The sequence below is a fragment of the Abramis brama genome, assembly GCF_963993115.1.
Source record: "Abramis brama genome assembly, chromosome: 19".
In the NCBI taxonomy this organism is placed as follows: Eukaryota; Metazoa; Chordata; class Actinopteri; order Cypriniformes; family Leuciscidae; genus Abramis; species Abramis brama.
Window position 1 is genome coordinate 34,129,001 of NC_139981.1, and position 22,936 is coordinate 34,151,936.

At 40.2% G+C, this 22,936-nt stretch overlaps 1 protein-coding gene across 2 annotated transcripts in view; it reads right to left on the minus strand.

Moving 5' to 3' along the window:
* slit1a (slit homolog 1a) overlaps positions 1-22,309 on the minus strand; it is a 101,898-nt gene extending 79,589 nt beyond the window's left edge. The window contains exons 1-4 of one of the 2 annotated variants that reach the window (XM_084093304.1): positions 21,909-22,252; positions 10,572-10,643; positions 9,398-9,469; positions 6,980-7,051 (exon numbers count right to left, since the gene is read on the minus strand). In XM_084093304.1, coding sequence (XP_083949430.1) covers positions 6,980-7,051; positions 9,398-9,469; positions 10,572-10,643; positions 21,909-22,087 — 395 coding nt within the window. In that variant the 5' untranslated portion in view covers positions 22,088-22,252. Of the gene's footprint in view, positions 1-6,979; positions 7,052-9,397; positions 9,470-10,571; positions 10,644-21,908 lie in introns of both variants that reach the window. The other variant, XM_084093303.1, reaches the window with a different exon arrangement.
* Positions 22,310-22,936: the final 627 nt, after the last annotated feature.

Here is a 22,936-nt window from a genome sequence, read left to right on the forward strand (position 1 = left end):
CTCAGCCGGGTCTCAGCCTTCTGTTATTGTCTGTACAGAAGCTGATCTAGAAAAGGCATGTTAACACAGTTCATGCATATGTCAGCTGGACCCTAAATAGTGCAGAAGGAAACTATTTGACACCTTCGTATGAAATCTTGGCCAATATCTATGTATTTGTTTGTCATGTTAATTGAATATTTACTCTGGACTACTTTAGTTGATATAAACATATTTTTTTCTGACATTCTCTAAGCCAAATGGTGGAATTGATGGACATTTAGGGATAAGACTTTATTTAGATAGTCGACTTTAGACATTCCACTCACTATAAGTAACTTTGCAACTACATGACAACTAAAAGTCATTAGAGTATTAGTAGATCTGCTTAATATCTGCCAACAGTTTATTTCAATGGTCCACCTATGGACATGAACTAAACTCTTTAACAGAAAAGTAGATCAATGCATAAAGGCACAATAAACTGAAATTAAGTCCATTTGGCTCAGTGAATGTCAGAAGATCATCAACAAAATCAGTGTAATGTAAATATCCAAATACCCTAACAAACAACAATAAATAAGGCCAAGTATTCAATATGTGTGTGTGTGTGTGTGTGTGTGTGTGTGTGTGTGTACAGATTTTAAAATCCAATATATTTTAAAATATTATTAATATTATTAATATTTTAAAATAAAATATTTAAAATCTAATATATTTTAAAATATATTAGGACCTCACTATCTGTAAATCCGGCCGAATTGTGTTTCTATTTAAAACTAGTGTTTTGCACAGGTTTCTGTGAGGGTTATGTTTAGAGGTCAGGTTAGGAAATAAAAAATACTAATAATCTGGTAGAAAAACAAAAGAAAAATATGAAATGTCTTCTCTAATATAGTGAAATAAACATGAGTGTGTTTTAGGGGTTGGTTTGAGGAGGAGAGGATGAAGGAAGGACAGTTTCAGGCAATGCAGAGACTGTCCTTCATAAAACATACAGTTTACACTTTATTTCAAATGGGAATACGCCTTCCACAAAGTCCCAGGAACGAACAAGTAGAAAAAAGATTTCCGGGAACCGTGTTGCTTATATGTTTGGTGACGCTCTTGGTTCGTTTGAGATGCCAAACAACACGCCATAAACGTAGACGAGAGTCGGCGGCCAAAAGAGCTGTCAAGTCAGACAGTTCTTACTTCTCATAGTCAATCTACATCAGCAAATGCAAATATCGCATTCATTTCGAACAAAAAGCTGATAAAAATCACGCTTCGTCCGGATGGGATTCAGAACGATGATGTAGTAGATGGAGATTCGAGACCCCCAAAGCTTCACAGTCGTTTCCTCTTCAAAAGCCGGAAAAACTCATAGATGCCGAGAAGCATTGTCATAAATGACAGAAAATCTTGTCAATTGTGGGGAAAAAGTTAATAGAGTTGTTAAAGTCCCCCTGTAGTCAATAATTCTATCCCTTAAAACATCTTTGATCACCAAAATGACATATTTAAGCTTTCTCCTTGAAAAAAGAATGTCTTCATGTCTTAAAATATCTTGAATGTAACTCGACACCTTTGCCTCATTTAGTATGCGCGGTTCTATGAATATGCAAATGAGCCCCGCCTCCACTCACTCAGCTCAGAGATCCACTGGTTGACGATCACACGTTGATCTGATTGGTTACAAGGTAGTTTGTGACGTCAGAAACACCAGCGATTTCAAAGCGTGTTTTTGAGACTGTCTTTGGTTCACTGCAGTTTTAAGGAGGAAATACTCAGCAATGGAGTCGACTTATGAATTTACACATGGTTTGTCTTAAAGCATATTAAAAACACCACATAGACACATAAACTACATTAAAAGCTGGATTTTCACCACAACAAACCCTTCTATCCCATTCCCATTGGATAAACCACACACACACTGTTTGCAATCAGTGCAGATCTACATGCTAATGTGTAAAACAGAGATGTGTTTTGTGCCGCTCGGAAGGAATGATTTTTATAATTGGAATCTTGCCATAATTTCTGCCATAAAGTCTCAGCCAAGAAGGCAGACTCAATCGTCTCTCAAGTATCTTTTACCTTTAGAGATTTCTGAAAGCGAGTCGCCCGTGGAAACTTTCCCCTGGATTCATTCCAGCTCTACATGAACAGTTTCTGAGTATGAATAGCACACGATCTAACCTCTGCGAACACGTTCATCATCTCCGAGCCGCAGGGGATGTGAGCGCTTCACGATCTTACATCACAACATTTGGACCAAACACATTTGGTCTGTTTGGGAGAATAGCATGCGTTCCTCAGCCTCTGAGTCAAGCCACTGCTTTCCAGTGTAACTGGGCCAAGAACAAGGGCACGGTTATTCCACGAGATGTGTGTGTCTCTGCAGGGTTTACCTGGACTCACACACGCACTGAAACCCGAGACTCACACTGCAGAGATACGCCATCAGAACATGCGACAACCGTTCATTACACCGTCCACAAACACCTTGCTTTTCATGTTACGGTGTCATTTTCTCTGCTATCTTGAGGACTGACTCAAGAATGCTCTGTCAGCTCAGGGTTTGTTCCAGAGTTTGTGACTAAATCCAGCTTTTAATGTTGTTTATGTGTCTATGTGGTGTTTTTAATGTGCTTTAAGACAAAGCATGTGTAAATTCATAAGTCGACTCCATTGCTGAGTATTTTCTCCTTAAAACTGCAGTGAACCAAAGACAGTCTCAAAAACACGCTTTGAAATCGCTGGTGTTTCTGACGTCACAAACTACCTTGTAACCAATCAGATCAACGTGTGATCGTCAACCAGTGGATTAGGAGGAGATTCTACCAAAATGTAAAAAACAATTTGCCCTGAATTTAGAAACAATAGTGTGCTTTAGTGCCTGCCTACTTTATCAGCGTCGTTTGTGATTTTTTTGATTCATTTTTCTCATTGGTATTTTTAAAAAAGTGTTCATTTTAAGCCATGAATCAATCCAACCAGCTACGAGGAGAATCACAACATTACAAATTTAGAAAATGTGAAAATCAGACTAAAATGCAAAGGTACAAGACTGTGAACTTAATGACTGCAGTGAGGAAACTTATTTCTGTTCTGTTCTAGATTCACAAATGCTTTATTAATACACAGTAGCAATTGTCATGAGTTCTCCTTTGTATCAGTGTCAGTGTTCCTGAACTCCTGAAACGCCTCCATTCTTGAGTTTCTTCCGGGAACGAACACGCCACAATATTCCTGATTATAATAATTCATGCGCAGAATAAAGGGGCGGGGCCTGGTTGAGTTAGTTAGTAGTGTGTTAAACTGGCGGTTATGGTAAGGGGCGGGACATTTCCCAAACACACTTGACCAATCACAACACACTGCTCCAGCCGACCAATCAGAGCACAGTGTGCTTTTCAGGAGGAGGGGCTTCATAGAGACAGGAAGTAAACAGAGCGTTACTGACAGACTGGGAAGAGAGGAGCCGCAACAATGGAGAATATGAGGAGAATAATCAACATTCAAGCAGGAAAACCTGTTCTAGTAGAGCCTGAAACAACAGCAAGACTTTGGATATAATAGATCCTCTTTAAACACATTTACAAGACAGAAAAAACATCACTGTTGCCACAAATGTTTTTGGAAAGGCAGCTGAAAGAAAATATCTTGACTATATTAATGCAAGTGAATCTATGTAATGAATAATTTAAATAGATTCACAAAAACCTTTATATAATCTAAAGCTTTTATTATGTATTTAAGTTTGTTTTTAATTCAAACTCCAAAATATAATATTAATATCAGTTCAGAATGATCCAGTTCTCAGGCTTGTAGGAAATGGAGCAGTCTCTCGCTGAATAAAGACGTCTACAATTCTCAATCGCTTACTTGTTTCCTCCAGATAATGGTGTAATGACTTCCGCATGTCATATCAATCCATCATTTCTAGAGGTAGGTGTTTAACGGGACAGGTTGTTATGAGAAAGAGCGGTTTCTCCTTCTCTGAAACACTGAGACGTCACTCGGCTGACGGCTCTTCATTGTGAATATTTCACACAGCTTCTCCTGCCTACATGAATAATGGATGACAGCGAAATATAGAACCGCTTGTACATACATGGAGAATTCTGTCTGTGTTTGTCCTCTTTTCATCTCTCTCTCTCCCTGTTGTTCATTTCCACGTCCCACTCGTTCTGAATATTTCAGCATGTTTTTAAAAATGTCTCTGGCTTCCCTCAGATGGGCTTGTGGAGTCTCTGTGGCGTAAATCATTCAAAAACACCCACAACATAAAGATCCACCTTGAACGGCTGGAAACAGGAACAGAGATGATGATCGGAACCAGGATCTGCCAGAAACCGATTTTGATCAAAAAAATATATGCAAAAGGGCTCTCATAAACAGTGACTATACAGCAAACGACACGCATCGATGAACTCAACGCTATTACAGACTCTGGGCCCTATTTTAACGATCTGAAACGCGAGTATCAAACGCGAAACACAAGTAACTTTGTGGGCGGATCTCGGCGCTGTTGATATTATACCGGCGGGATAAATGACTCTTGCGCCCGACGCTAATCTAAAATGTGTTGGTCTGAAGTCGCTTCATTACTCATAGGTGTGGTTTGGGCGTAACGTGAAATAAACCAATCAGAGCGTCATCTCAAATTCCCTTTAAGAGCAGGCGCGCTTGTTCCATGGCGGATTGCTATTATAACGGCGGATTTGCCAGACGCGGTTCACAGCCGAGGAGACCGACGTTCTCGTCAGGGCCGTAAAACACAGAGAAGTGACATTGGGGATGGAGAAACACACCCAGATTAGCTTCGGTTAAACAAGCGTATGATAATTTGGGTAAATGTGTAAGCTACATGTATGCCTATTTTCTCACATCTTCATGGACACAACAATGATTTCCCTCGTGTGGAATATTTTTCCTTGTAATAATGTATGATTTGCAAAAATGGAAACTGCTGCATCTGTGTAGAGTAGAGAAGCAAAGTGTATGTGCGTTGTGCACACGCTACATTATGGCCAAGCATGCGCCCTTAAAATAGCATCTGAATAATGTACCACTGACTTTAGACGAGGTTTCTCCTGGTCTGTGGCGGAATTGTTTTCTGGAACTGCAAAATAGCACCAGGGAACGTTTGCGCCGGAACACGCCTCCTCTTTGCGCTGAACCGCCCCCGGGAGCGCAAGTTCATTCCCTAATTTACCGACGTGCGTCTGTGGAGGGAAAAGTCCGCTGTGCGTCGGGTGCAAAATAGGAATGAAACATGCGTCGCTGTGCAAAGTCAATTGCGCTGAGTGCGAGATAGGGCCCATTGGATTCTCAAACTGATGTAAAAGGTTCATACACTAAACCTAAAAGTTGATGTAAATGGCTTTAAATCTGCTCATTTAGATTAAGCATATTATTCCCTTTACTTACATGGTTTTAAACTTTTACATGCTTTATCTCATGTTTTGTTCTTGTTTGATTGTTTATATAGCGCTGCTAAAAACAACCAAAGTGCTTTACATAAAAATAAAAAGAATAAAAGATAAAAGATAGAGGTTTTCTCGAAGCGCACATAAAGCAAAACGCTTATCGCCTAAATGAATGGCATGAAGACTAAAACAGCTGAAAAAGTCCCACACAAACCTCAACATTTGGCACATGAAACACGGCAACAGTCAACTAATGCGCATTTTAAAGCGGAATCACATTCTGATACGAGGAATCAAGTTTCCCTTGATGTTTTAACATATTTGTTGTATTATGAAGACATAATTTAAGTCTCACGCACTGAATGGATCGTCTTTGATCATCTTTGTCACACGTCTCGCCATTTGTCATACAGATTATTGTAAAATATATAATTCAACAGTTTGGAGTCTGGGGTCAAAAATGTACTAAAAGTGACAGTAAAGAAATGTATGTTACAAAAGATTCTAGAATTCTAGAACTTTTCTATTCATCAAAGAATCTTGAAACAAACTGTATCACGGTTGACATGAAGCAGTGTTTAATAATAACTGATAATAATCATAAAAGTTTCTTGATCATCAAATCATCATATTAGAGTGATTTCTGAAGGATCATGTGACACTGAAGACTGGAGTAATGATGCTGAACATTCAGCTTTGATCACAGGAATAAATTACACTTTACTGTATATTCACATAGAAAACAGCTGATTTACATTGCAACTTAAATCGTGTTTTTACTGTATTTCTGATCAAATAAATACAGCCTTGATGAGAGGAACTTTTATTTCTTTTATCTTCTATTAATCCAACTCACTGCGTAATCGTAGTAAAACTGCATCAAATTACATCATTTCCAGAAAGTTGTTAGAAATTCAGAATAGTAAGTAGATGTTTGGTCTTTTATTTCAGCATTGTTTAATTGACCATGATTTTCCACTTTTATAGTGTACAGATATTTCTGGAAAGATCAGACATTCAACATTAAATATCTAATTTTGGTGATCTAAAGCCTCAGCCCAGACAAATATTAGTTACGAAAAAATGAAAAACATATAATCATTCCCCTTGATCGGCACACACGTGTATTCAGTGAACTGGATCCATAAAGTGAAGCCTTTTGTGTCATCGTCATAAAGAATATTTCAAGCAGTTTGGCAATGATGATCATAGATGATGATCAATAAACTCAGCAGTAATTCAGAATATTCATTCATAACAATACAACAGCACTGAGAAAGAAGCAAATCCAACTTTAGGCTTAAATCCAATCTAACATGATGACAGAGAAATCATTCCTCCTTCCACCAAAATCACTCACAATACAATCCCAATGTCAGAAGTCCGGGAACACGTTTGTAAATCTGTCAGCCGACACCGCAGGAATTGATCCGCTGGATTCTCACAGGACAATAACTGGCTAAAACATTTTATTTTCCAAATGCTTAAATGTGAATGTGGACTCATTGTGTGATTTTCCAAAAGCATCATATTCATGCAATTCCATGAAGATCAAGCCAGAAAGCAGCAGAAGCGGGACTTACAGTCGGGACAGAGCCGCGTTCTTCTGGAACAGGAGCTCTGGAAGCTGGTGGAGCTGGTTTCTGTTCAGACGTCTGAGAGGAAACGAGAAACACACACACGTTCACACACTGTGGGAATACTCATCAGCAAACTGATGATTCACTAGAACACTTGACATCAGTTACAACTGGAGAATAAGATGCTTTAAACTAGACAGAAAACTTACTGAAATATCGTGAGGAAACCTGGGAATCTCTGCCTAATGCTAAACAATGATCCTAGTAAATAAGTAGACAACACATCTAGAGCTGACGGGAAGAATCTTGTGTTAGTCGGGAAGATTATGATGTTCATTCTGTTCATACGTTTCTTTAACACTTCATACTCCATAACCTTGACCCAAAACACCACCAGGTCTCTATGTGTGATCGATGACTGTGGTGGATCATACCAACTTACTGTATAACTAGGGGTGTAACAATATATCGAGTCACAATATATCGAGTCACAATATATCGCAATACAAAAATGCAACAATATGTATCATGGATAGTTCACCCAAAATAAAAATTACTGTGTGAGAGTTTTAGTGTCAGTACTACATTAATCTGCTATATATATAATGTTGAATATAATGTATAATAATGCAATGGGGGAATATTAGTGTGTCCTGATAATGACAAATGTCTGATGTTACCAGTAAAAAGTGTCCAATATTATTTTAAATATATCTAGTGAGTGACAGAGTGAAAGTATATTCGTCTACAATAATTCAGTATTTTCATCTTCAGAATCATGAATATTGTTATTCTGGTGTCTCTATTGTCCTGTGCGTTGGGTTTCCAGAACTAAGTCCAAGTCTATTTATTTACACACACAATGTAATATCAAATTTAATTTAATTTAAATCAGTAGTAAATTTTTTGTTAACCTTTTATCATATGTCTTGGAGTATCACAATAATATCGTATCGTGAGTTCAGTATCGTGATATGTATCGAATCGTGACATGAGGGTCTCGTTACACCCCTAGTATTAACAAAAACTAGTTTGGCAGTGCTGTTCAATAGCCTTACCTTATAGCGTTTATTCATCAGTGTTAGTGAGACTCTTATTATGTATGTGTATGTTAAAGGTGCAGTGAGTGATTTCTGAGAAACGCACAACACACTTGTAGCCAATCAGCAGTAAGGGGCGTGTCCACTCGTTAGGGGGAGGGGTCTGTTTTGCATAACGTGTTTGTGGACTTAGGGGCGGGGCTATCAAGATAGAGGTGTGGTCCTCTTGGGCAAGGGTGTGTTTGTTTTAGTGATTATCAACAGCATTTCTCAGAAATCACTCACTGCAGCTTTAATGAAAGTGTGACAGTGCTTATCTGTGTGTGTGTGTCAAACACTTTTGTGAAATAAATTAGCTTGGTTCAAATTCCTAATGGGTCGCAGCTTAATACCCATTGGGGAAATGTGGGTCCCATAGCCAAATGTAGAATATCCAGTGATGCAAATACTCAAATTTCTCCATCTTGAATGAGAGTAAAAAATGAATCATGGGTCTTGTAATTTTCATTAAAAAAATTAAGGTGATAATTAAAAATATTGCGTATATTTTATTAAGAAAATTGTGGTTTAGTGTTGTATAGAAAATATTGAGAAGATCTCACTAATAAAACCAAGAGATTTTCCTATTTCTTTAAGGAAACATGCAGTTTTGAGGCTTGAACTGAGGAACAGATTAAACTGACAACATTAAGGAGAAAAGGCCACCAATTCATTTTAAGAGAATTAGTTCAGTTATGCGGTTTTATTTAGGGAACATCATTGTTAGTTCCCAGCATGCTTTGCACATCACAGGAAATGGAGAGTAAATATTGAAATGAAGTGTAATTTTCTAAGTGTAAATTTTATGTGTTTTTCGAGTAAATGGAAACATCTGTTAATGTTTAATGTTCAGTTATGTTTGATATTTGAAAGAGTTTCTATTAAGCTGAAGTTTTGATCGTTACCATTGTGCAGAAGAGTAGGGCTTATGTTGTGAATAACTGCATACAAATATATGTATTAATACTCTGAAGCGTGTTGCTCTGATCATTGAGCAATAACTGTGCTATAATGCTAGTGCAGTGAAAGTTTGTTTCTGATCTGTGCTAACAACATACAGTTTTTTATTTTTCATAATAACATATAGAATATAGTCAAATATATAATCAGGTTATTTCCATTCACTCTAATTCACACACTTTTAAGAGTCAACTTAAAATAAAAATATTAAATTCCTTGTGTCATAGACTAAATAATTTAGGGTTTTTACATGATTTATTCAGGTAATTTATTCAGATTCCATGAAAGAAATCAAGCCTTAGAAACTACTCAAAAATATCATGTGTAATATTGTTACCATAAAGAGTAAAGAGCACACAGCGAACTAGCGTTGAACACTCACAGTCTCTCCAGCTCTCTCATGTCATCGAACGCTCCTCGCTCCACCGTTCCGATCTGGTTCTCCATCAGCTGCCTGTTCAAGACACCACACAATCACTGACAGGGATCGTTCACTCACAAATCAGCATTTCCCGCATTCGTCGGCTGGGGTCGTGTGGAAGATGCCCAAATATAGATTCTGGACCAGAAATGGTCAACGTTGAGCACTTGCATTGAATGGAGAAAAATCCAGGAATGTTTCCCTCTAAAAGCGTGATTTCTCTTTGGCCGGGGAAAGAAAGGCATACACATCTTAGATGGCCTCGGGGTGAGTAAATGAACAGGACATTTCTGTGTGAACTATTCCTTTAAAGCGCCAGCAGGCGAGATCTGAGGACAGGTTTGAGTGCATGAAGACAGAAGAGAATGTAATTCATTATAACATGAGGAGATTTACAGCACATTTACACCCAAATTATAGCAAATGTACACAGAACTGAACCGAAACCTCAAAGTCTGGCTATAAACTGCTTAAATCGTCTTCACAGAGCTGATTTAAAGTGCCATTTGTGGGATTGTTTTTCAAACAATGTGTGAGTAGTTCACTTCGTGCTTTTATAAATGCCAAAATATTTAATAGTTTCATGGTGCATTCTTGATGTGAGTTAGTTATATATTTGACCTTCATGTAATATCTGTGAAGAGTTTGCCCTTGGAAAGCTGTAATGCACATATTTATATATATATATTTGTCGGCCTATGAGATTTTGAGGATGATTATTCCTTCAAAATTGGCAAACATCTATATTACAGTACATGCTTTTGCAACAAACAAACTTAATTGCAACACTTTACAGTCAGTTTACATTTGTTAACATTATTATGTCACATGATCTAACAATGAAACCATATTCATTTCAATAATTACCAAAATATTATAAAAATGTGTCGTATATGAGCTAATGTGAAAGCTAATGTGAACTCACAATGATCAGTTAAATAGCATTAAAAAGATTACTGAATAGTTTAATGAATGTATTGCTCGTTGTTAATGCATTGACTAATGTTAAATAATGGGACATTATTGTAAAATGCACAACATCCGGAGTCATGCGATAAGAAGCATCCGCTCTTAAGATGATTATCACATATTTAGTATATACAAAATATGAAGTACGTATAAATGCAGAACTCACAAAACTCGAAGATATTTGAGTCCAGAGAAGTCATTTCTGTTGATGCGTGTGAGGTTGTTTCCATTCAGTTCCCTAGAAGAAGAAACAAGAGTTTTCAGTCCAGGTATGGATATAGCATTGCTGTAATGACTTATGTTGCTCAACAAGTGTCATAAACCAGACACAGTATACACACACACACACTGCGCTCTTTAACTGTACAAAACCAGGTGGATAATTTGCTGCTGTAAAATACTGTGTGGGTTCTTCGCTCATTATTGGGAACATGTGTTTCTTTTTTGTTGCAAACCTCGTCCCCAATCACTGAGAGAAACACACACTCACACACACAAATCTCCCGTGAATACTGGATACAAAGTCATGCACTTTCTATTGGTTGTAATGAGCACTCGTGGGAGCCAGCACAGAGACAGATGTTCACACACACAGAGACAGATGTTCACACAGGTGCACAGCACAGGAATAATGCGCTGCTGTTCGTCACACACCACGTGTAGACGCTCCGCGGGTTATTGTCTTGTAGTTCAGGCTTTCTGAGATCGGATCTGCGCTTGAAGAATTTGGTGACAAATGTTCTTAAGAGAAACTCTACAAGAACATATCAGTGACACTTTATTTCTTTGCATGTCAGCTAGCCGTCATTATAGTATTACTCGACTGTTTTCTTAATTTCTGCTAACACTTTATTTTGATGGTCCACCCCTTACGGAACAAACTTATTTGGGAATATAGTGCAAAATATAATATATTACATATAATATATTACGATATATTACATAATACATTTCCATATATGGGAAACCAGTGCTTATATTTTTCAATATACTGCAAAATATGCATTGACCATGTATGGCTATATATTTATGAATACAAATATTTGGTTACACTTTATTTTAAGGTGTCATTGTTACAGTGTAATTATATATTTAAGTACCAAGTAATATTTATTAACTACATGTACTTACTATAGGGTTTGGGTAGGATTAGGGGTTTTGTTGAGGGTTAGTTGCATGGTAACTACATGTAACATCTGTAACAAGGACACTGTAAAATAAATTGTTACCAAATATTTATAAATGAAGACAAAAATAGCATTACATGTAATATTCACAAAGTTGTATCCTTTATTGTGTACATATATTGCACAAACGTGTTCCCATATAAATGTGAATCATATATACAGTATATATATATATACACACACACACATTCACGGAATGAGTTACAATAGATTTCTAGTTCCCAGTATGCTTTGCTTCTGACTGTTAAAGGACTGTAAATGTTAAAATTAAGTGTTATTTAATGTGTTTTGCTCAATATTAATATGGGGGGGGGGGGTCTGTTAGTTTCTAATGCTCTATTATTTTTTTATTTAAAAAGGTTTTCTGGTATTTGTGATTTTTTTTGGGGTTACCATTGTGCTGAAGAGTAGAGCCTGTGGTTTGGTTGACGATTGGCCGAAAACGTCTCAGGTTACGACTGTAACCTATATTCCCTGAGAACAGGGAACGGGACACTGTGCCAGAACGCTATGAGGAACGCCTCCGCGTGAACCGGTGCCTGAAACGCTTATCTAATACTATTGGCAATACTATTGGCCGGTGACAGCCTATGACATCATCACTAGTGCGACCCGGAAGTAGATAAGAAACAGTTCTCAGGGAACATAGGTTACAGTCGTAACCTGAGACGTTCCCTTTCGAAAGGGAACTCGCACAGCGTCAGAACGCTGGAACGATCTACCCACGCTGCCATGCTGAGGGGAGTGCATGACAAATTATGGCTGTGACAAAAAACTTACAAAAACAGCAGTTTCACTGAAATGCCAAAAACACTGCAGGTCACACACAGGCTGTCAGTGACAGTATTCCCTACGGCCACTGCCCAAGCTATAAGCCTCAAAGAGGCCTCCGACACAAATGAAGGCCTACCAAGGCCGCTCAAAGGCTTTGGAACCAACAGCTTCCGTGGAAGGGGTTTCTTTAAAGGGGGGGTGAAATGCTATTTCATGCATACTGAGCTTTTTACACTGTTAAAGAGTTGGATTCCCATGCTAAACATGGACAAAGTTTCAAAAATTAAGTTGTACGTTTGATGGAGTATTTCTGTGCCAAAAATACACCTTCCGGTTTGTCACAAGTTTCGGAAAGTTTTTTTCGAGTATGGCGTGTGTGACGTCAGATGCGGCGGAATTTCCTTATACGGGTCCTAAGGGCACTTCTCCCGGAAGGGCGCGCGCACACCCGTAGACCAGAGCGAGAGAGCGAAAGCAGTACGCCCATCAAACCGCTGTGCTCGGCTGCGCTGCAGTCACAGGACTTAAAGAAATAAACAATGTCACCAAAGAAGTGGGTTTTAGGTTTGCCAGGGCAAGACAACCCTGCACAGATTCCCAAAGAACCCAGCGTTAAGGGACCAGTGGATGGAGTTTTTTTTTCCAGAGCATCAACGGAGTTGTGCAAGTGTTCTTGTTTGTTCCCTGCATTTTGACGATGATTGTTTTATAAACAAGGCCCAGTTCGACCCCGGATTTGCAGATCGTCTAATGCTTAAGGATGGAGCAGTCCCAACGATAAAGGTTCACGGTTGTGCGTTGGAACCGCAGGCGGTGAGTAAAACTGCTTCAAATGTCTGTGTGTTGTTAGCTATCGGTGCGTAAGCACAGCAAGTAAACAGTGAACAGCGCTCGTGATTCTTTAGCTCCGCCCACACGGCACGCCTCCAGCCGCTCGTTTTTTTCCGGAAAGACTCGGTACAGCCTATCTTTCTTTTATAAATATAATAAAACTAAAGACTTTTTGGAGATATGAAGGATGCAATACTACTCTATAGGTACTCAAGATTAACATGAGATTGACTGAAACTGAGTGTTTCACCCCCCCTTTAAGGGAATATGGCCAGGGGATCCAAAAGGAGTCCTAGATGACCTAGTCTTGCCAACAACCTGTCTGTTTCCCAAACAGAGTCTCTAACATATGTTGCCAACATATCGCTCACAGACCGGATCATAGAGACGGGCATCCTGGAGAGTAGAACTCAGCATAGCGCTTTCTAACCCTTGCGAACGAGGGGAGTAACTCTACCCAATCCTGGATCTACACAGTGGAGCCCTGTGGAGGCTGGGCACTCTGAAAGGGACCCTAATAGGGGAGCGCCTCCAGCTCAAGGATTAGTCTAACAGGGAGACCTTGAGTCCTTCGACCTTCCGAACAGACTTAGGGAGCTAAGTATTCAAACAGAACGATCCTCAGATAGATTCTGGAACACTACACTCAAAACCTGATAAATACCAGGTTCTCTCTGGGCTAGGTTTTACCTTTGCAATGCTAAGCATCCAACTCGTTGGGGATCCACCTTCAAGGGGGCCTGTCAAGGCCTAACTACTTGATAGCGGGACTGTTAGCAGAGCTAGCCACAGAAGTCAGGTACTCTCACAGACATCTCTGTGGGCCTGGTTATACTTATTTCACATTACCAACAGGCAGTGTAATCAGCAAACGTGCTATCGACCCTTTAAAGCAAGGGGAGTACAATCTTACGCTACCGGATTATCGAGGAGGCCTACTGTAAGGCCTACAGCTTCGACTTTCACGGACGTCAGCCCGTGCAGTGCTTTTTAAACAGAGTCTCTAGTATAACTTGCCTTGCATGTGGAGGCATCCGATAGTGAGGACTGCAGATAGTGGCAGTGATCACTCACAGACCGGATCATAGAGTCGGGCATCCTGGAGAGTAGAACTCAGCATAGCGCTTTCTAACCCTTGCAAACGAGGGGAGTGACTCTACCCAATCCTGGATCTACACAGTGGAGCCCTGTGGAGGCTGGGCACTCTAAAGGGACCCTAATAAGGGGAGCACCTCCAGCTCTAAGGTTTACATTGCCAACAGGCAGTGTACTCAGCAGAAATGCTATCGACCCTTTAAAGCAAGAGGAGTACAGTCTTACGCTACCGGACTATCGAGGAGGCCTACTGTGAGGCCTACAGCTTCGACTGTCACGGGCGTCAGCCCAGGCAGTGCTTCGGCTCTAAGGGAACATACTCAACCATCCCAAGTGGAAGGGAGTAACTAATCTGTCTCTACCAGAGCCTGGGTGGTGAAGGGTGATATCATATGAGCTATGGGTAGCAAAGTACTCTAAATAAAGACCTTAACAAGGGGAGCACTATCAGCATGACCCTGAGGAGTGTATCAGGGTCGAGGCCTATTATCTTACTTTTTACAAGACAGATTTTACATTCTCTACTAAACCCAAGGAAATGGAGGCCACAATAAGAGCCAACGACATTCAACCTTATGACTTAAATTATTTTATTCGAGGGGCTCAGTGGAAAAAGTCTTTTTTCAGTTTTAAGGCCTAGCTGGATAAACTAGCTACAATACTCAGCTCTAAAAGGCAGAGGCCTGAGCACACTGCTTCTTACTTTCTAGAGAGAAAAGGCTGACAACGCCCATGAGGTATCTGCATGGGAGGCTTAACAGACCGCCACCAATTTCCTAATTACTAAGCCTAAGCCAGAAATCGAGGCGGCCGACACACGAATATAAAGTTACTGAAGTTCAGAGCTATAATCTCAACGACTCTCTAAAGTAAGAGAACTGCTGCTCTAGTATAAGGTGGCTATCAAGGTGGCCCGAAGAGGACCAATGCTTGACTCTGCAGTTCCATCTGGAGCTGGCACTGGCACTACCCGTTACATAAGTCTGACGACTCTAACATAAGAGGAGGCCTATGGGAAGGGTATGCATAGCCTACCTATACATGGGAACTTCAGGGCCCTAATTTCACCATCCTATGAAAACCATATTTTACACCCCCTTAATACTTCCTAACAGGGAATCGTGGCCTATTATTCAACCTTACTAAAAACTCACGTAAAGGGAGAAGACCTACAGATCTCAACCTGCTGCCCGTAGAGCGATGGCCTCAACGACATTCACAAAATGGGGTGGGCTTGGGGTGAGAGATTTAAATGCTTCAATTCTGTCAGCCGATCAGCCTGGTATGCTTGCACCACCGTCATTGTGTGCAAGGCATCTCCAGCCAGACCCGCCACCACGTATGCCCTGCCATTTAAGTGTGCTGTCATATTTTAGTGGCTTAAGCGGAGCAATTAGTGTCGATGGCCAAATTGACAAGATGTTCGCAAACTATCTCACGGCTGGAGATGCATCGACACTAAGTGCTCCGGCCCTGCCTCTTAACCACGTTCCCGCTACACATACCCGCGCTCATGCATCCCCTCAACATCAGTGTAGTTCGCTGATGGCGATGAATGCGCGCTGAATACAGGTTCTTCCATGCCTTTATACACAGCAGAGCACTCGCTGCTGGAACACATGCTCATCCTGAAGCTCACTCTCACGAGTCTCTGAAGGGCATGAGAGATTAACAACTCTCTCAACCTCCTCAGCGAGCTCCCTCTGAAACCCCACGATTCCAGTCTCTGCTCCACCTCAGCGCGGGCGGGACCTGAATCGCCTGGTGCAGATGCCTGTCCCTCTTCCCTTGAGAAGAGAGCAGATGAGAGTGGAGTTTTCTTAAGGGGAAAAACTCAGTGGCACAAGCAGATCCCTCAGGAACTGATCATGCATGCTCTGAGCCAAACAAAAAACACACAAGTTGTGTGTCATCAAGTATCATTATCTTAGACACGGATGCACACACTTCCTGAAGCATTTTTCACAAGCCATGATTACCTTTTTGAAGCGTACAAACAAAACAGTCCCTGCAGACGAAAAAAGTTGTTGACATGTTCTCCAGGCTCCCCTTATATACTTCCGGGTCACACTAGTGATGATGTCATAGGCTGTCGCCGGCCAATAGGATTGCAGTGATTAGATGAGCGTTTCAGGCACCGGTTCACGCGGAGGCGTTCCCCATAGCGTTCTGACGCAGTGCGAGTTCCCTTCCGAAAGGGAACCATTAATAATATAATTACTATATTAATGTAATGACTGTGCACTCCTCAGTACAGAGATAGTATCTTGGCTAAAACCTACATTATATTATTACATTACATTACATTATAAAACACTACAATACATTACATTATATATTTCTCTATAAATGCGTGTTTATGTTGCACGAGTAAATATCAGCAATATATTACATGTGAAGTACCATATCTGATCACATATACATCTACTGTATATATTATGAAGTATATTACTGAATATAAAATTACATACATTATGATTTATTAGTAAATATATTGTCACATATTTTTCAATATATGAAAAGCGGCAATTCCAATTAACACAATATATTATTCTGTATATTTTCAAATATACTGTTAAACCATTTAATATATTGATAATTCATGTATAGGAAATATATTTTCGTTCCGTAAGGGACCAACAGACTTTCTACCATCTACAAGTAACTTTGCAACTACATCTGAACTTATTCTACTAACCCTAACCTAACAGTCTACTAATACTAGTTGCAAAGTCACTTAATTAGTTACTAGTATAAAGTCTAAAGTGGACTAACAAAATGAAGTGTAACCAAAATATCAACCAAATGCATCTGAAATTGACGTCTCATATCTCAAACTCAGTAATGTCTTACAGTAAACCAAACTAGTTAACTTGCCTAAATGCACTTGGCTTCTTGAACTAAACACCACCTGTGACGGTCAAGTCTTCGTCCACCAGAACATGCTGGAGCTCAGGGGTTTGTATCTCAATCCTGGAAGCTCCTCCAAAACCAGCAAACACACAGATGAGACCTTTCAGTGATCAAACCACATCCTAAATTAAAAACGATCCATTCAGGACGACGTACAATACGAACATGTGCTCTCCATAAATAACCCCTTACTCACAGGTCACTATGAGAAGAGTTTGTTGTCTGAAGAAGAGCAGCTTAACTGACTAACATTAGTTAGTACTTCAGTGAGTTTTAACCCCTCGCCTCCTGCGCTGTAGAGAATCAACTCTGTTACTTATAAAGCCGGTTAAAACTAACATGTAGGCCTTTTTAGGAAAAATAAGTGCAACTAACCATTTTTATTTACAGTAAACAAAATTCTATTCACACTTTTACATTTATAAAACATGAAAGTTATTTTAATCAAAATATTTTAGTTTTAGCATTATTTGTGTTTTGGATGGATTCTTTTGAACTTGCCCTTTTTTTTAGAAATATGAAATGACTGCTTCTCTATGATCTGTACATTAAAGGAGTGTGTGCGAATCATCAAGCACAGCGGAGTATGTTCTAACGAACACGGTAAAACGTAAAGCTCATTACAGCTCGTTCAGACCGCTAAAACCTGGCTGTGATGTGAGTTTAAAGAGCAAACGCTACTCCTGGCAAAGTGCCACAACCATTTCTGCCATAACACAGTGGAGTTAGGGGGGAACCACCACTCATTAACCAGCTAATGAATTAAAAGAGAAAAAGCAGATTTCAGGGAAACCCTTTGATGCTGTAAAGCAGGGCTTGGTGGGCCAGTTACGGAGCTTTAATGAGTCTGATCCATCAAGAAGCCGATGCAAGTCATAGAGTTGCAAACGAAATGTCAATGAGGTTAATCAATGAGGGTTAATAAACAGCTCCTTGCCCTGCTGTCATTAGATTATTCCCATCATTATTTATCATAATATTTGCATTCAGCCCGCATAGGCCAATCTTGTTCATCGCTTCCTCACTGCTTAATTAGACTTGATGAGCATTTAAATGGAGGGAAGCCAAAGCATTTAAACATGCCGTTTCAAAAGCACAAGCGGGCCTTCTACTTGCTCCAATGCATCTGAAGGGCGTTTGTTTTGGCACATTTTCTCCCTTAGTTTGGTTCATTTAGCCATATACTGTATGAATCCACACTCAGATCACACCATATTTGGTGTATTAACAAATTTTGTGGAAGCGAACTGAACCAAGAAGAAATTGCAACATCATAACAATTTTAATCCCTGTTTTATGAACAAAACAAACGATCTACAGGTCTGAAAACGCTAAGTTTAAGACATTTAAGAACTACCATGCACTGCATGTCTACTTTAAAGTCCACCTGTAGTCAATGATTTTAACCTTAAAACTCATCTTTGATCACCAAAATTACATATTTAAACTTTTTTTTTTCCCATCAAAAAGTCTTCATGTCTTAAAATATCTTGAATGTATAATATACCTTGCCTCATTTAGTATGCGCGGTTCTATGAATATGCAAATGAGCCCTGCCTCCACTCACTCACTCAGCTCAGAGATCCACTGGTTGACGATCACACGTTGATCTGATTGGTTACAAGGTAGTTTGTGACGTCAGAAACACCAGCGATTTCAAAGCGTGTTTTTGAGACTGTCTTTGGTTCACTGCAGTTTTAAGGAGGAAATACTCAGCAATGGAGTCGACTTATGAATTTACACATGGTTTGTCTTAAAGCACATTAAAAACACCACATAGACACATAAACAACATTAAAAGCTGGATTTTTAACATACACATGAACATACTTATCTGTACTGCTATGTGACTGTCATTACAAAGAGCTCTAAAAGCTCTACATTCACAAGCTAATCTTATATTGGTTTTATGAGATTTATCACTGGATCCAGCAGCAGAGCCTATAGTGTTTCTCGCTCTGAGCCGCCGTCCACTTTCCAGACAATCAATAAGCAATCAGTGGAAGCTCACAGGGACATTTGGCCTGCGTGAGGAATTCTTGAGTACATCCGAGCTGGAGTTCACAGCGCGAGCGGCCCGATCCTCAGAGTTTAAAGAGAATTCTCAATCAGATCATCATCAGCGGCGTTTGATCTCCGGCTCAGCGGCTTCCGGAGCCAGTATAAATAGATGCACTAGCATAGATAAAATAAGAAGGGTCGAGTCTCTGGACGTCTGAAGATGAACGCCGGGTACATACGAAATGACTGAGATTATTCATTTAAAGAACAGAGAGCCTCAGAGCGCATTAAATAATCTGTCTGCTTTAAACAGTTACGCTGGACGCATGATATCTGCACATCAGAGAGCAGGGGGCGTTTACTTTTGCAGTGAGCGACTCTATCCACTACTAACTTCAGATGCATAGTCTTTAAAGGGGTCCTATAATGCCCCTTTCACTAATGTAAAATAAGTCTCTGATGTCCCCAGAGTGTGTGTGTGAAGTTTTAGCTCAAAATACTCCACAGATATTTTTTACAGCATGTTAAAATTGTCACTTTTTGAGGGTGAGCAAAAACACGCCGTTTTTGTGTGTGTCTCTTTAAATGCAAATGAGCTGCTGCTCCCGGCACAGAGGGGTGGAGCTACAACTGCTCCTGTGTGTGTGTGTGTGTGTGTGTGTGTGTGTGTGTGTGCACTGAACATTTCAAAAACTTTTAGCCTTTATGTTCAAACCGGAGTCAGTCAAAGATGGAGAGACTCAAGAAGAAGTGACAACATGTAGAAGCAACAGGACATTTCTGAATGGTTAGTTGATGAATTTATGAAGCTGATGTGGAGTTATCTTCTAGACATTGATTAGCATATTCTGTCTTGATAATCTATAAATCGTGTCCCGGGGGCGGGGTTTATGTAAATTTTAGGGTTGGTGATGTCACTAACCCGTGAAGAAGCTCATTGTAGTCCCTACCAGCCGTTTGTTGTAGTCCTTAAAAAGTGATTTCTGTAAAATAAAATATCTCCCTTTGCTTTGAACTTTGAGCCTCTTTGCGACTTTGCAGATGTTGTTTATGCTCAAACAGCAACATTACACACTAACTAAAGTTAAAAAAGTGAAATCACAATCAAGGACCCCTTTAAAAACGCTTGCATAAGGCAGATTCTCAGGCAGAAGCACAGAGAATGTTGTTCTGTGAGCGAGTGTGTCAGGTCTGAACTGTGGGTTAATGGGGAAAGCTGGGAGAAATGGGGGGGGGTGTGATTTTCACACTTACTGAACACACAGTCATTACAGAATCCATCAAAGACATCCTGAAGCCTGGATGTGATAGAAATGCCCTTTGACAAGTGCAAAGAGATTGGTTTTGTTCATCCACCCCCAATGATCAGACTGACGGCAGACTCGAGGACACACTCACTCTAAGACTTCTGTCTGGACACGACTGTGTGGAAGTGAAGTTCGACGAAAAGAACCACTGATAGCAAACTCTCCTCCCGCTGATGTGGTTCGCATATAATATTAAACTAGCTGGGGCTTGAAATTTAATATAAAACACAAATTCCTTCAAATCTCAAGGTGGTTCTGACATGCATAATTCATCAGAGACTTCCTCATTCAATTCAACTCACATTTATTTGTATAGCGCTTTTCACAATACACATCACTTCAAAGCAGCTTTACAGTCCACATTACAATTTAGAGTATGCTGTTATCAGAGGTGACTGTCTAAGTTATGCATTTCAGAAATGTACATATCCAAATCACACAGATAAAATGTATAAACAATTCAATAATTAATGCAAACAATGTAATAATTTAAGGCAGAAACAATGAGCTCATTGAACTAATGAATACTTGTTTGTTAACAAATGATTATTTGCAAAACTATTGCATTTTAGAGAATGACTATACAATTATATATAAAGCAATAGTGGGATTAACATCAAAATGTATTGTTTGATACATGAGTGTTAAAAGTATGTTAAAAAGTAACATTCTCCCTTTAAATTGTTTGGTCAGTTTAAGCATAATTCATGCAATTTTATAGTATTTATTTAAAGAATTAAAAGAGCAGTTTCGTGTTTATCCTTGAATTGTTCAACTGATGGATGTTGATGTGGGATTTAGAAAGTAATTAGTAACAAGTAATTCATTACTTTTTTAGAGTAAAGGTCCTGCACACTGAGTCCGAAATGTTTGCATGTTAAAAAAATTAATACGACCACACGTTGTGTCAATCACGGTTACACACTCCCTGCGGAACTTTCGTCCGGCATAAAAAAAATTCGGATCGGGTTTGATTTTCCGCGTTTTTTGCATCCGAAGTAAGCATTTTTAGACAATCCAGAGCCACCGAGTGAACCTTAACTTACCCAACACTGGAAGTAATGAATACTTGTTTGTGCACAAATGATTATTTGCAGAACTATAGAGAATGCCTAAACCCCATGCACAGAGATCCTCTCGTCTGAACGTGACTGGGGGAACGAGTGAAAGGAGAAGGGAAAGTTCTGAAGAGCGAGCTGGAGGAGTGATATGGGAAGTTTCTCCTCATGTCAACATCACGTCTGACTGTACCTGTCCAGGACGGCAGTGCCTCATCCAGCTATTGTTCTCATTGAATTCCTCCCGGTAATGATGCATACACACACACACACACACACACACACACCCTCCTCCCCAACACCTACACACACAGATGGACATGAAGTGTGTACTCACAGCCTCTCAGCGTTTCGGGGGATGTTCCTGGGCATGGTTCTGAGCCCGAGCCCGTGGCAGTCCACAGTGGTGCCGCTGCACGTGCAGAGCGCCGGACACGCCACGACCGCCTCACACACCAGCAGGATCCACACACACACCTCCACCAGCCTCGCAGAGTATCCGTATCCTCCTCTCATGATCTCTGAGACCGTTTCCAGAGGAAGAAAAAAAGCGGCTGCTTCACTTTCCGCACAAACTCTCCTTTTCCTCTTCTTCTTGGAGGAGTTGCTTGGTCGCTTGTGTGTGTAGCGCGCTCCACGACTAAAGAAAGGGGATACGAGGAACAAAAAAATCTCTATCCTCTCTTCACACACACACGGCAGTAATCCATCACAAGGATCTACAAATAGCAGTTCCCGGACTCCTCCCACTCTCTCTCTCTCTCTCTCTCTCTCTCTCTCTCTCTCGCACCCCTCCCTATCCTCACTCGCCCCCACCCCTGGCAGAACCTTAAACTCCCCTCTCTCTCTCTCTCTCTCTCTCTCAGACGGCACATGGCCCGCCGCCGCCCGTCCTCAGGCAAAGGCCCCTGTGAAGAGAGGGGTCCGAACCCCCACGGCCCTCCCCTCCCCAAAACAGCCCTGTATAATCATGCTTCGAGATGGGGGAAGGTTAGCAATGCAGGGAGCAAAATGACACAGCCTTTGTGGAAAGCATGTGGACTTTTTTTTTTTGTCGCTTGACTTCTTTATTGAAATCCAAACCTTGGCTGAAGAGAGCAAGAGAAAAAAAAAATCAGATTCTTGTTTGTTTGCACAGTCATTTCTCTGCCTCTGATGATGACGTAGATTGTCTCGGCATTGCACTTTGATTGAAGTTTTCTCTATTTTATCACATGAACTATTCAACGGCCTATTCTTTTTGAGAAAGTCATAGTTAATTAAATGGTGTTTTGCAACATTAAACTTGGAAAGCAATCATCCAGCGTTTCACAGACACCAGCAAAAGGTCTAATAGTGGATATCAGTGAGTAACGATGAAAATAT